Source organism: Saccopteryx bilineata, chromosome 7, assembly GCF_036850765.1.
Source record: "Saccopteryx bilineata isolate mSacBil1 chromosome 7, mSacBil1_pri_phased_curated, whole genome shotgun sequence".
Classification (NCBI taxonomy): domain Eukaryota; kingdom Metazoa; phylum Chordata; class Mammalia; order Chiroptera; family Emballonuridae; genus Saccopteryx; species Saccopteryx bilineata.
In genome coordinates this window covers 87351329-87366148 of record NC_089496.1, presented here as the reverse complement: position 1 = coordinate 87366148, position 14820 = coordinate 87351329, and the positions used below count along the sequence as shown (strand labels likewise).

Here is a 14820-nt window from a genome sequence, read left to right as displayed (position 1 = left end):
ATACGCAAAAAGAAGAGCATATAGTACATTATACCCCACATATATCCACCACTAAGGTATTATTAGTATTCTGAATACTACTGATAATATAAAACACAATGCAAAATATAAAGTGATGTAAAAAATGGGAGGACAGAATCACCGTGACACTGATGTCCTCTCTCCTGAAACACACAGCACATTTGCCCAGACCCCCAGGGGACAGTTACCAGGACGAGGATGTCTTGGCTTTGACTCTGGTTCTTGTCCAGGCCATGCAGCCTGGCTCTCGAGTGACTCTGGGCTCTCTTCTGCTGCCGTCTCTGGAGTGCCCGTCTGGCCTTTGACAGCTCTCCCACCATGTACTTTTCAAATTTGCTGACCACACTCTGGGTTTTACTCTCTTGGTCAACATCCCAGACATCTTCAATTGTCAGAGGTTGCTTGTAGCCTTTCAGAACAATGCTGGAATAAGAGCAACCCAGACCCAGGCTGAGACCCTGCAGACTGGGTCAGAGGCTGTCTCCTGAATGCCTCTATCAAAACCCACCTCCCCCAAACAAAACAAAACAAAAAACCCACCTCCCAGTTGTGGAATGGAGGGACAGAAAAATAAGACTTCTCTCCCTTGCTCCACCACTCCATATCCGGACCCTTTGATCTGGACAGAAGAGTGGGGAGAGCAGGAAAGGGATGCGGAGTAGGTTAGCAGAGGTTGGTAGAAGACAAGAGAAGGGAAGGGGAGGGGCTCTACTGAATTAAAAGCCAAGTGAGCATCGCCTCCTCCACCCCTGCTCGGCCACTGGCTGCCATGCTGCTGCTTCAACATCTCCCTGAGGGGCGTCCACGATGCCCTTAAGAAACTGAGCAGACCCGGGGGCCACCTTCATACTATCTCTCTAGATCAGAGAGCTCCTCAACCTAAGATTTGAGAAAATGAATGGAAAATAAATCATGTCTTTCTTCTTAATAGCTTCAAACTGATATTTTGCCTTTCCTTCTACTGTGAGCAAAGGCCACCAACTAGAGTTGTAAAAAGTATACATGCCTTTGTCCTTGGGAGAAATCACTGATGTTTTCATGGCTGATTTATACTTATAACTACTTTGAAATTATGGCCATTATTAGACCTATCACTAAATATTGTTATTTAATGCATTAATAAAGAAGCATTTGTATTACTATATCACACATTTGGTTTTTAAAAAAATATTTAACTGTATTTAAATATATTTATTTTCCTTTATAATTTTATACCTTTCTTTTGGTATTTTTTTGTATTTTTCTGAAGTGAGAAGCGGGGAGGCAGAGACAGACTCCCGCATGTGCCTGACCGGCATCCACCCGGCATGTCCACCAGGGGGTGATGCTCCATCCATCTGGGCAGCTGCTCCGTTGCAACCAGAGCCATTCTAGCACCTGAGGCAGAGGCCATGGAGCCATCCTCAGTGCCCAGGTCAGTCTATATTTTTACATTATGCATTCAAAACAATCTCTGCCTGACCAGGCAGTGGCGCAGTGGATAGAGCATCAGACTGGGATGCGGAAGACCCAGGTTCGAGACCCCAAGGTCGCCAGCTTGAGCGTGGGCTCATCTGGTTTGAACAAAGCTCACCAGCTTGGACCCAAGGTCACTGGCTCGAGCAAGGGATTACTCGGTCTGCTGAAGGCCCATGGTCAAGGCACATATGAGAGGGCAGTCAATGAACAACTAAGCTATCACAATGCACAATGAAAAACTAATGATTGATGCTTCTAATCTCTCTATTCCTGTCTGTCTGTCCCTGTCTATCCCTCACTCTGACTCTCTCTCTATCTCTGTAAAAAAATAAAATTAAATTAAAATTTAAAAAAAAACCCAATCTCTGAGAAGGGGTTCGTGGTCGTTACCAGACAAAAGGGTCTGTGAAACTACAAAGGACAAGAACGCCTGCTCTAGAATCTCTGGAAGCCCAGGTCAACTAATTCACCCTTAACCCTCCACATCTGTGCCACCGCACCTGCCCCCACAGTGCCCTGTTCCTGTACTAACACCTCCTTTTCTTACAGCCCTTCCTTTCCTCCAGGGAACCCCCAGGTTACCAAGGGCAAATCTCCCTCCATCTTCCCTCAGTGTCGGAGTCTGCCCAATGAAGGGACTGAACTAGATTGATCTGTAAGCTTTAACATTCTCGAATTCTAAGAAGAGGCGAAATGGAGGCCACAGGAGGCATTTTGACACATGAAGATTTTCATCACTTTCAGAAGAGTGAGGGGGTGGGGATATAGTCAACCCTTCCTCCAGGTGTTTCTTACCTGTCATACCAGCTAAAGGTAAGTTTACTCAGAAATGAAGCCGTGTGTGATGGATTCTGCAAAAGACACACACACACACACACACCAAAAAAAAAAAAAAATCAGAAAATATATCCACTGGAAACAGAAACTCTCTGGGCCTCTAAAATAAAAAACTGATATAATTTTGTGCTAGAAACTAGATATGATACTAAAGTAAGCTGGTCAACATAAATTTATTTGGAGACCTAAGGGTCACCAGTTGAATGATAATCAGACCTTCTGGCATAGATGTATGAAATAATCGTCTATGCTAAAGATTAGTGGGTTAATGTCAAAGTCAATACTCCCATATTCTGTTTCCTTATGCCATCCTGGGCTCGAGGGACCTGTATGAGATCTAGACACCTCGCCCTGACACCTTATAGTTGTCAAGGGGCCATCCAATTGAATAATTTATGAGGTGGGTCTATTTTAAGTCTCACATCTGCTGAGTCATCTTTTTCTGAAAACACTGAAAGAATGAGGATCAGGATCTGGAGTGCGTAGCAGATGAAGAAGAGGCAGGAGTAGGCTAGACTGGAATTGTCGCCCTGTGGGAAAACAAAACACCAAACAAAGAGAAAATGAGCTTTATATCCAACTTCAGTCTAAACAGCCCACATATGTCCATATTTGTGATCAAAGCCTGTATCAAATCCCCTAAATACAAGTCTATCCAGAGCTCAACTTACTTTATGCCATGGGCTCCAACTGAGAATTTGCCTAGCAGGTTCTCCTCCCGCCACGCCTCTCTCCTCCTCACCTTCAGGAGCATCCTGATCAGAGTCTGCAGCTGGAAAGTGCCACAGAGGATGGAGAGAATCCAGAAGAGGGACAGGATCCAGGAGTCCTTCTGCACACACCATAATCGGCTATGATGGACCAGCAAAACCAGGAGCTGGAGAAAAAGTCACATCAAGTTCTGAAAAATACTGTCACTAGCCAAGGATAAAAGGCAAAAAGAAATGTCAGAAAACAGAGGAGGACAGGAGGGCTAGGGGAGGGGACTGTTGGACTGCATCTGTCCGGGCGGAAAGCACGCAGGTGCCAAATTGTAGCTTTCTTCCCTGACACCATCCAGCTCTCTCTTGTCACAGCCTCCATACTTCCCCAGGGTCCCCTTCCCCACCCCGTCTCTGTTCACCACACTTGGGTGGAGGCTTAGCAAAAAAGGCAGAGGCGCCTAACCAGGCGGTGGCGCAGTGGATAGAGCGTCGGACTGGGATGCGGAAGATCCAGGTTCGAGACCCCGAGGTCGCCAGATTAAGCGCGGGCTCATCTGGTTTGAGCAAAAGCTCAAGGTCGCTGGCTCGAGCAAGGGGTTACTCAGTCTGCTGAAGGCCCGTGGTCAAGGCACATACGAGAAAGCAATCAATGAACAACTAAGGTGTTGCAACGCGCAACGAAAAACTAATGATACTTCTCATTTCTCTGTTCCTGTCTGTCTGTCCCTGTCTATCCCTCTCTCTGACTCTCTCTTTCTCTGTCTCTATTAAAAAAAAAAATAAATAAAAAAAAAAAAAAAAAAGGCAGAGGCTCACCATCTGCATTTTAATGAAGTTACTTTGGGAGCCAGAAAAATGTTTTCAAGGCCCAAGCACATTAACTTCAGGCACTGCAGTAGGCAGGTGCTGGAGGCAGACTCTGCCAGACAGGTGTAAGGTGTCTGATCATGAGTTTCTTTTTTTTTTTTGTATTTTTCTGAAGCTGGAAACGGGGAGAGACAGTCAGACAGACTCCCGCATGCACCCGACTGGGATCCACCCGGCACGCCCACCAGGGGCGACGCTCTGCCCACCAGGGGGCGATGCTCTGCCCCTCCAGGGTGTCGCTCTGCCGCGACCAAAGCCACTCCAGCGCCTGGGGCAGAGGCCAAGGAGCCATCCCCAGCGCCCGGGCCATCTCTGCTCCAATGGAGCCTCGGCTGCGGGAGGGGAAGAGAGAGACAGAGAGGAAGGAGGGGGGGAGGGGTGGAGAAGCAAATGGGCGCTTCTCCTATGTGCCCTGGCCGGGAATCGAACCCGGGTCCCCCACACGCCAGGCTGACGCTCCGGCCAGGGCCAGAATCATGAGTTTCTAATAATATCACAGACCAAGCAATTCATAGAAACCACTTCCCTTGTAACATCTCACTTAGATAAAATTAATTAAATGTTGGTTTTCTAAACTCAGTAAACCCATATTCTGGAGGGGGGGCGGAAAGCCTGTGATTTGTACCTGTGCTAGTAAAACAATATCCTGGGGCAGGGAAGGGGCGGGGGAATAAAGCCATGATTTGTAGCAGTTGCCAATTTCCGAGGCAACTGCCACTGTGGTGGGTTCCAAGTTCCAGCATGATGCCGCTGGATGCAGGGTTGGGAATAGATGCCCCCAGTCAGCCTGGTGAGCCGCCCACAGCTTACTGCCGCTTAGACGCTTCTTTGTTTGTTCTAAACAGAATTAACACAGGCCTGCAGCGGCTGGGCAGACCACATCACTGAATGAGGCGTGGGAGACTGTACTGAGCACGTGCCTGGTCTCATGGGAGCAACTGCTACTCAGAACTGCTACTCAGTTCCCTGTGGGAACGCAGGCCCATAGTAGTCAGACATCCTGATTTTTCCAGATAGACTGCAAATCCAAATAATTTTGAGGCATCTTCCTTTTAAAATGACGGCATCTAGTACAATTGCTTTTAAAACACTGCATAGGCAGACCCCCAAAAATATGATTGCAGAAGAAACATCAGTTGCTGCCATCAAGCTTATACAAACAACTCTAGACAGTGATCCATTGAGTCAATCAATTTAAAAGTAATATTTACAGCATTTAAGAAAATTCTTTTGGGCCTGACCAGGCGGTGGCGCAGTGGATAAAGCATTGGACTGGGACAGGGAGGACTCAGGTTTGAAACCCAAGATCACCGGCTTGAGCGTGAGGTCACTGGCTTGAGCAAGGGGTCAGTTGCTTTGCTGCAGCCCCTCCGGTCAGGGCACATATGAGAAAGCAATCAATGAACAACTAAGGAGACTAAGGAGCCACAACAAAGAATTGATGCTTCTCATCTTTCTCCCTTCCTGTCTGTCTGTCCCTATCTATCCCTGTATCTGTCTCTCTCTCTCTGTCTCTGTCACAAAAATATAAAATAAATAGAAATAAAGGATAAGAACTATTATAAAGAAGAAAATTCTTTTGGATTACAATAATAAACATGAATTTCACATGTGATCCTTAGATGGCAAGATATGAGAGCATGAGATACACATCTTAGCCACTAAAGCTACTACTTACCTTAACAACAAGGCTCTAAAATCTAGTGTTCAAAAGAAGATGAAAGCCCTGGCCGGTTGGCTCAGTGGTAGAGCGTTGGCCTGGTGTGCAGGAGTCCCGGGTTCGATTCCTGGCTAGGGCACACAAGAGAAGCGCCCATCTGCTTTTCCACCCCTCCCCCTCTCCTTCCCCACCCCTCCCCCTCTACTTCCTCTCTGTCTCTCTCTTCCCCTCCCGCAGCCAAGGCTCCATTGGAGCCAAGTTGGCCTAGGCACTGAGGATGGCTCTATGGCCTCTGCCTCAGGCACTAGAATGGCTCTGGTTGCAACAGAGCAACGCCCCAGATGGGCAGATCATTGCCCCCTGGTGAGCATGCTGGGTGGATCACGGTCGGGTGCATGCGGGAGTCTGTCTGACTGCCTCCCCGTTTCCAACTTCAGAAAAATAAAAAAAAATAAAAAAATAAAAAAAGAAGATGAAAAGCTAAAATTTGTTTTACTCCACTATAATTAAGCTTTGCTAATCACAAATCCCTTGGGTAGATGAAATTGAACTTTATTCCATTCCAAAAGAGTACATTTCAGCTAGATGGCTATGAATAGAGATATGATAAACATGGCAGAAGTGGTGATGGGCCTTACCCATGTGCCCAGGTAGAGGCTTGGATTGGTATATCTAACGGCGGGGACTGTGGCTAGTCCAGAGTCTTCTGTGAGGACAAGGGCCAGCTCTATGGCTGCTAGAATAAGAAGAAGCCCAACAAGCACCTGAGAAGAAAAAAAGACCACTGTTAGGAGGAGATCATTCTTTACAATAAAAACAGCTCCAGTAAATATGCAGTGATTCAGATAACACACTCAATAAATATTTCTGGCATGAATAACACATGGAGTTCAAGCAATGGAATAAAGTTCAAAGTATGCTGTAAGCGTTTTTGAGGAATGTTGAGTATGATGGTTTTAAAATAAGTCCTCACATTCTTTGATCCTCCCTTCAAGAAAGCACCCCTTACTTTGAGTGTGAGCTGAACTTAGTGACTTGCTTCTAATGAGTAGAACGTGGTGGAAGTGACAGTGTGTGACTTCCAAGTCTAGGTTACAGAATACAATGTGGCTTCCTCCTTGTTCTCTCTCTTAGATCACTCACAGCAGGGAAAGCTACCAGCCTCATCACAAAGTCACTCAAGTAGCTCTATGGAGAGGTGCACTTGGTAAGGAATTAGACTTCTTGCCAACAGCCAGGTGAATGAGTTGTCTTAGAATCAGATCCTCTAACCACAATCAAAAACTTCAGATGACCTTAGTCCCAGGTGACTATATTAGCTTCATGAGCGATCCTGAAGCAGAACCCAGATAAGCTGCTGCCAAATTCCTGACGCAGGGAAACTGAGAGATAAAAACTGTTTTTAAGCTGCTAAGTTTTGGTGTAATTGGTAACACAGCAACTGATAAGTAAGACAATAGATTTAGAAAGATCCCTACCCCAGTTGGGATGGCGCTATTACCTTTCTTTGGTTGGTAGTCCCAGGCTTTCCCCCCATATAACCTTTGAAGTTAATATTGCAAATGATTGCAACTCTGTCATCCTAAGACAGTGGTTCTCAAAGTGTGCACCAGGGTGCACTGGTGTGCCCTAGGACAGTGGTCCCCAACCTTTTTTGGGCCACGGACCAGTTTAATGTCAGAAAATATTTTCATGGACCGGCCTTTAGGGTGGGATGGATAAATGTATCACATTACCGAGACAAGCGTCAAGAGTGAGTCTTAGATGGATGTAACAGAGGGAATCTGGTCATTTTAAAAAAATAAAACATCATTCAGACTTAAATATAAATAAAACAGAAATAATGTAAGTTATTTATTCTTTCTCTGCGGACCGGTACCAAATGGCCCACGGACTGGTACCAGTCCGCGGCCTGGGGGTTGGGGACCACTGCCCTAGAAGATTTCCAGGTGCGCTCTATGGTATTCCAGAGAAATATGTGCCTGTTGGGGACCAAAAAACCAACAGGGTTTTTGGAGTTTAGATTTTTTGGTGACAGAGGTGTGAGGAATTGGCTGTAAGCTGACAGTCTGCCCAACCCCCCACCTCACTTGCCTGATTAGGTTGCAAAAGGCTGTTAAGCTGTGGTGCTGGATTGTTTACACTACCCCCCATGTCCCCCAGAAAGACTGGAGGCAAGTTTCTTCTATCCTTTGTTTGGTGTAAAGTTAAGATGACATGTATGGTGGGGGTTTTCTGCACTTGGTAAAAATTCTTGGATTGCCTTGGAAACATGATCAAAAATCTCATTGATTTGCTAATGGCCCACTTTGCCCTATAAATAAAGCAAGATGTGGTTTTTGGGCACGCTTTGTTCTTGCCAGCAGCAATTACAGGGCTCTCCTGACCTTGTATTTTCTTAATTCCACATATTTTCTTAATTCTGCACCGTTACCACTTGGGACCTGGAATTACTAGCTGCACTGGTTTGTGGCATGTGCACAGATATAAAAATAAATACAGTTACTCTATTATACCATTTCATTACAGAAATACCACCCTTTTTGTTAATACATCATTATTATATTTATTATTAATACATCATTATATTATTTTTAGATAAATACACCCAAATAAAATGGATAGATTTCTCAAAAAGAAGCGTGATATTGAAGAATCCAATTCTGCCACAGTTGCAGAGCTCCAGGGAAAAGTAACCTGGTCTCATCTTTCCAGGCAGAGGAGAACAGAAGCTCCATCTCCACACATGCTGCAGATGGCTTTTCCAGTCTACCTGAATCATTACCAGCTAGAAGCAGTGGTCACTGGGACTTGGACGTGAGCTGCAAAGTATAGATTTGTGACAACAATTCCAGTGCCATGCGGACTTTTCCTGGAGGTGGACTTGTCCTGGACTCCTGCTCCTAGTGATAGCTCCTAACAGACTAAACTGAAGTTGGGTTGCATTTTTCAGGGATTTGGCATGGTGTTGGGGCCAACTTGGACTTGGTAAACATGTTAAGGACACTACTCTTTTATGGATTATTGCTGTATTGGCCAAGAATTTGCTTAAAGGCTTTAATCACTGTAAAAAAAAATAGAAGACTGGATAAAGAAGATGTGGCACAGATACACCATGGTATACTATTCAGCCATAAGAAATGATGACATCGGATCACTTACAACAAAATGGTGGGATCTTGATAACATTATACGGAGTGAAATAAGTAAATCAGAGAAAAACAAGAACTGCAGGATTCCATACATTGGTGGGACATAAAAACGAGACTAAGAGACATGGACAAGAGAGTGGTGGTTACGGGGGGATGGGGGAGGGAATGAGGAAGAGGGGAGGGGGGAGGGAAGGGGCACAAAGAAAACTAGATAGAAGGTGACGGAAGACAATCTGACTTTGGGTGATGGGTATGCAACAGAATTGAATGACAAGATAACCTGGACATGTTTTCTTTGAATATATGTACCTGATTTATTGATGTCACCCTATTAAAATTAATAAAAATTAAAAAAAAAAAAGAATCCAATTCTGGAAGTGAGCAAAAGTTAAGTGTAAATAAAATAGGACTTGAAGGCTGATGGGAAGAATTTAACTTATAGCCTTTTCCACCACTTAACACTGAACAATACGATTGGATTAGAAACCCATTCATGAAGCTTCAAGTGATTTTGGTTTAACATTAACAGAAGAAGAAAAACTGGCAGCTATATCCACTGATCGTGGATTGATGATTAAACATAGGAACTGTCTTGAAGCCTTTTGGATTTCTATAAAAGAAGAATATGTGACAATATCTAAAATAGCTTTGAACATTTTAGTATGATTTTCAACATCCTATTTATGTGAATTATGATTTTCTACCCTCAACACAATTAACAGTAAAAAGAGAAGAATTCTTCAATGTATTTACAAGGAAATGAGAGTTTGCCTTTCAAATATATGCCCAAACATTGAAGAAATTTCTAGGACACGTCAGGCTCTTGTTTCTCATAAACACAAGAATGAAAAAACTTAACACATTCGCTCCGGGACCTGCCGAATTTACTAAGTCTTACTAAGAATGTATCTATATATCTAAAAATATAACTTTTTGTCGTTTTTTATTTTTAACCCCTCTTTTTTATGAATTCTAAAAAGTATAACTCAAAAATGTAACATAAAAATGTTTTATAACAGAAGTCCCGGGTTCGATTCCTGGCCAGGTCACACAGGAAAAGCGCCCATCTGTTTTTCCATCCCTCTCCCCCTCTCCTTCCTCTCTGTCTCTTTCTTCCCCTCCCGCAGCGAGGCTCCATTGGAGCAAGGATGGCCCGGGCGCTGGGGATGGCTCCTTGGCCTCTGCCCCAGGCGCTAGAGTGGCTCTTGTCGCAACAGAGTGATGCCCCGGAGGGGCAGAGCATCGCCCCCTGGTAGGCAGAGCGTCACCACCTGGTGGGCGTGCCGGGTGGATCCCGGTAGGGCTCATGCGGGAGTCTGTCTGACTGTCTCTCCCCGTTTCCAGCTTCAGAAAAATACCAAAAAAAAAAAATGTTTTATAATATCAGAATAAATTTAATTTTGTCATTTATTTCATTTAATTACCATAAAAGCACACTTGGGCTTTATATTTTTTCTTTAATATTTGACTTAATTATTATAACATATTTCTCAGAAACTTGTATATAGTGTGCCTACAATTATTTGTAGGATTTTAAATGCATCCTGAGTTCAAAAAGTTTGAGAACCACTGTCCTAAGAGGACTCCAAGGCAATCAATATTTGTCCTATGAGCACAACACATGTTCTAAAGGACCTCCCCCCCACCTATCAGGATGGAAAATTACTACGTCTGCTAAGGATGCCCACCAGTATTTTAACCCTAAAAATGAAGATCTTTAATACTATCTTGCCTACCCTTTCTATTCCTGTTCATCTATTCCTACTCATTCCTATGTCTCATTCATCCAGAATGACTCAGGCAAAGATACCAGGCCTTTTGTAGTGAAAATCAACCAAGGAGGGAGATGAATTACTCTTAACTCGAGGACTAGTGTTATTACTTAACAAGGCTAGAGTCAAATACACGTTAAGAAGGGAAATGTGTTTTTCAAGTATATATGACACTATACACAGTATTGTGCTTTCCTCATATGAGACTGTGAATTTATTTTATTTTTTGATTTTCTTAGAAAAAAATTATTGCTTTTGAAGTAGAAAGCTACATTTGAGTTTAGGTAAATTAGGAAATGAAATAGAGCATGCTGGAGCCAAGGCACCTACCCTTGAGAGTGACTGGAGAATACTAACCAGCCCAGCATCCCCAGGCCAAGGGAAGGGAGGGCAGATGTTCTATCCAGTGAGCTACTGACCAGGGCACAATTTTTTTTTTTTTTGTATTTTTCTGAAGCTGGAAACGGGGAGAGACAGTCAGACAGACTTCCGCATGCGCCCGACTGGGATCCACCCGGCACGCCCACCAGGGGCAATGCTCTGCCCACCAGGGGGCGATGCTCTGCCCCTCCGGGCGTCGCTCTGCTGCGACCAGAGCCACTCTAGCGCCTGGGGCAGAGGCCAAGGAGCCATCCCCAGCGCCCAGGCCATCTTTGCTCCAATGGAGCTTCCGCTGCGGGAGGGGAAGAGAGAGACAGAGAGGAAGGGGGGGGGGGGTGGAGAAGCAAATGGGCGCTTCTTCTATGTGCCCTGGCCAGGAATCGAACCAGGGTTCCCCGCACGCCAGGCCAACGCTCTACCGCTGAGTCAACCAGCCAGGGCCTAGGGCACAATTTTTATAGGTAGTGTAAATTTCTCTCCATCGAGAGAACAACTTTTTAGACAGAGGACGTCTTTTTCATACACGTCCTCGTCAGGGACACCCGTGTATGAAACTTGTACAAGCTGATTGGGAACACACGAAGCAATTCATATCCAAAAGGACTAATTTACGTTATAAAGAACTCCTACAAAGCAAGTTTCAAAAACCAACAAATCAACAACTGATGCGAAAAGTAGGATATAAATGGATAATTTAAAAGAAAAAATAATCACAAGACTTTTAAACATATGAAAAGATGTTTAACCTTACTAATAATAAAAGAGTGCCATTTCAAGTGATGACATACCATTTTTCACTTAACTGATTAGCAAATATCAAGAGGTTTGATAATAAAAAGTTGTTTAGACAGAGGAAAACGCTTTATGGAGAGAAATTTACACTACCTATAAAAATTGTGCCCTGGTCAGTAGCTCACTGGATAGAACATCTGCCCGGCTTATGGACATCCTGGATTCAATTCCCAGTCAGAGTACACAAGTAAAGTGACCATCTGTTTCTCTTCCTCTCCCTCTCTCTCTCTCTCTCTCTCCATCTTCTCCTCTCACAGCCAGTGGCTGGATTGGTTCGAGAGTGAGCCCCAGGCATTGAAGATGGCTCTGTTGGTCCAAGCACATCAGCCTCAAGTGCTAAAAATAGCTCAGATGATTTGAGCATTGACCCTCAGCTGATTTGAGCATTGCTGGGTAGATCCCATTTGGGGAACAGGTGGGAGTCTGTCTATCTCCTCTCCTCTCCATTAAAAAAATAGAATGTGAGTCCACATACCCTTAACCCAGTAATTTCATTTCTAAGTGTTTATTCTACAGACACACTCATATGTACAAAGCTATTTATTGCTGCATTGCTTATGAAGGTTAGAAACCACCTAAATTTCTATCATTAGGGCACCTAAATTATGGTACATCTAAATAACAACATCTCAAGTAGCCAATAAAAAAAAGAAGCAAATCTTTATGTGCCACGTGAAAAAATCTTTAAGACACAGAAGAGTACATATGTGACATTAGCATTTGTGTGAGAAAATATATGTAGGCAGTTATTTGTACATACATGAGTTATCTCTGAAACTAGTATTGATGGTTGCCAACTCAAAAAATGAGTAGAGTATCATGTACTCTTTTGAACCTTTTAAGTTTTGTAACCCTCCGTAAATTGTTTATTAAAAAGATAAAAAGTTAAATACACACTAACCCCCGTTTTTTTTTTTAAATGAGCAAGTGATGTGAATAGACAGTTAACAAATTAAAAAAATAATCTTAGCAAATTTTAAAAAATCAGTTGCATTAGTACATGTAGAAATGCAAAGTAAACAAACAGGATGCCATTTTGCATATAAAATTGAAGAAAAATATATTACACAATGATAAGAAGGGTGCCGAAAAATGCATGTTGACACACTTTTGGTGAGACTAGAAAATTTCAAAAATCTTCCTAGATTATAAAATTTTTCCATTGTGTTTCAAAGGCTTCAAACTGCTCTTCTACTGGCCTGACCTGTGGTGGCGCAGTGGATAAAGCGTCAACCTGGAAATGCTGAGGTCGTGGGTTCGAAACTCTGGGCTTGCCTGGTCAAGGCACATATGGGAGTTGATGCTTCCAGCTCCTCTCTCTCTCTCTCTCTCTCTCTCTCTCTCTCTCTCTCTCCTCTCTAAAATGAATAAGTAAAATAAAAATTTAAAAAAACTGCTCAGATACTTTGATATAGTAATTCTACTTCTAGGAATCTATTCTGAGAAAATAATCTGATTGCAGGCAAATATTTATGTACAAGAATATTAGCTGGAGTCTCATTTTTAATAGTGAAGACCCTAAAATAACCCAGAAAACAGTAGTAGAGATATTTGTTGAGAGGAGTTGATGCTGCAAGAGTGGTTAAAATAAATTATGGTGTACTCTCTGATGAACAATTTTAGTCATCAAAACTATGTTTAAGAATAAAGTTAACATGGGGAAATGCTTTTTATATCATCTGAAGTGAAAAAAGCAGACTACAAAATTGCATATACAGCCTGACCAGGCGGTGGCTTAGTGTATAGAGCATTGGACTGGGATGCAGAGGACCCAGGTTCGAGACCAGGAGGTCGCCAGCTTGAGCGCGGGCTCATATGGTTTGAGCAAGGCTCACCAGCTTGGACCCAAGGTCGCTGGCTTGAGCAAGGGGTCACTCGATCTGCTGTAGTCCCACGGTCAAGGCACATATGAGAAAGCAATCAATGAACAACTACGGTGTCGCAATGAAAAACTAATGATTGATGCTTCTCATCTCTCTCCATTCCTATCTGTCTGTCCTTGTCTATCTCTCTCTCTGACTCTCCCTCTGTCTCTGTAAAAAAAAAAAAAAAAAGAAGCATATACAATGAGTTCAATTATATTTAAAAACATGAATGAAAAGAACAGTAATTTCCTATCCAAGACGCCATGCTTAGTACTTTTATCTCCCATTTTCCCCAAACCAATTGAAATAACAGCAAAGTATCCAAGAAATACATCTATAATGGCACTGAGAATATGAATAAAGAAGGGTGAGCGCAGTAGACCAAGTAAATTTTAGCAAAAAATTTTAGTAAGAAAAGCAAACGTGTCAACAGTGACAGGTAAAAGCAGAGAAAACCATGACCCAAAACACACACAAGAAGAGGCAAGAATGAAGGGGGGTTGCGATCAACATCACCGGTTGCTGCTGCTTGTATATTCTGTCGGTCCCACCAGATTCACTCACCTTTCTCGTTCCCCCAAGCCTGGAGTGCTAAGTTTGCTTGAGCCCAGGTCCCTCTGTAAATACAACCTCCTCCCTTTAGTTTTGCCTCAGCCATCTGTTTCTGTTGGGACCCTCCCTGACTGCTAGAATTGCCTCTTCAAAGCCATTCTCCTCTTCCCACCAAAACCTGCCTTTTGTGAAATATCTACTGTACTCAGCTCAGCCATATGTTTGCATGGAAGCTGGACTTATGTCCAACACCATGAGGTAACTTAAAATCAGCCAAGCTGATCCCATTCCCCTGGCCTGTGACTGCTTTAGCCATGCGTATGTGACACAATTCTGGCGAAAGAGAAGTGGGGGACAGCTTGTGGGAACCAGCTTGTGGAGACTTTTTGGACATGTTTTCTTCACCATTCAAAGTGATACATAAATTCAGAAGGTAAAGAATGCTTCATAACTCCACAATAAAAAGTAAATAACACAATTTACAAATGGGTAAAGGGCCTAGCTTGTGGTGGCGCAGTGGCTAGATTGCTGACCTGGAACGCTGAAGTCACAGGTTCAAAACCCTGGACTTGCCTGGTCAAAGCACATATGACAAGCAATCAATGAACAGCTAGAGTGAGGCAACTACTTCTAGTCCCACCTCTCTGTAAAATCAATAAATAAAATCTTTTTTGAAAATGGGCAATAAGTTTATTCAGATAATACATTTTTCCAAAGAAGGTATACAAATGGCCAAAAGCATAAGAAAAAAGTGCTCAA

The 14820-nt window shown here is 43.3% G+C and overlaps 1 protein-coding gene across 1 annotated transcript in view; it reads right to left on the bottom strand.

The window, feature by feature from the left end:
* ABCC2 (ATP binding cassette subfamily C member 2) overlaps positions 1-14820 on the bottom strand; it is an 85124-nt gene that overhangs the window by 59069 nt on the left and 11235 nt on the right. Inside the window, exons 3-7 of the mRNA XM_066238676.1 lie at positions 6186-6311; positions 3059-3193; positions 2739-2846; positions 2275-2330; positions 210-444 (exon numbers count right to left, since the gene is read on the bottom strand). Of these exons, the coding sequence (XP_066094773.1) occupies positions 210-444; positions 2275-2330; positions 2739-2846; positions 3059-3193; positions 6186-6311 (660 nt within the window). The remainder of the gene's footprint in view (positions 1-209; positions 445-2274; positions 2331-2738; positions 2847-3058; positions 3194-6185; positions 6312-14820) is intronic.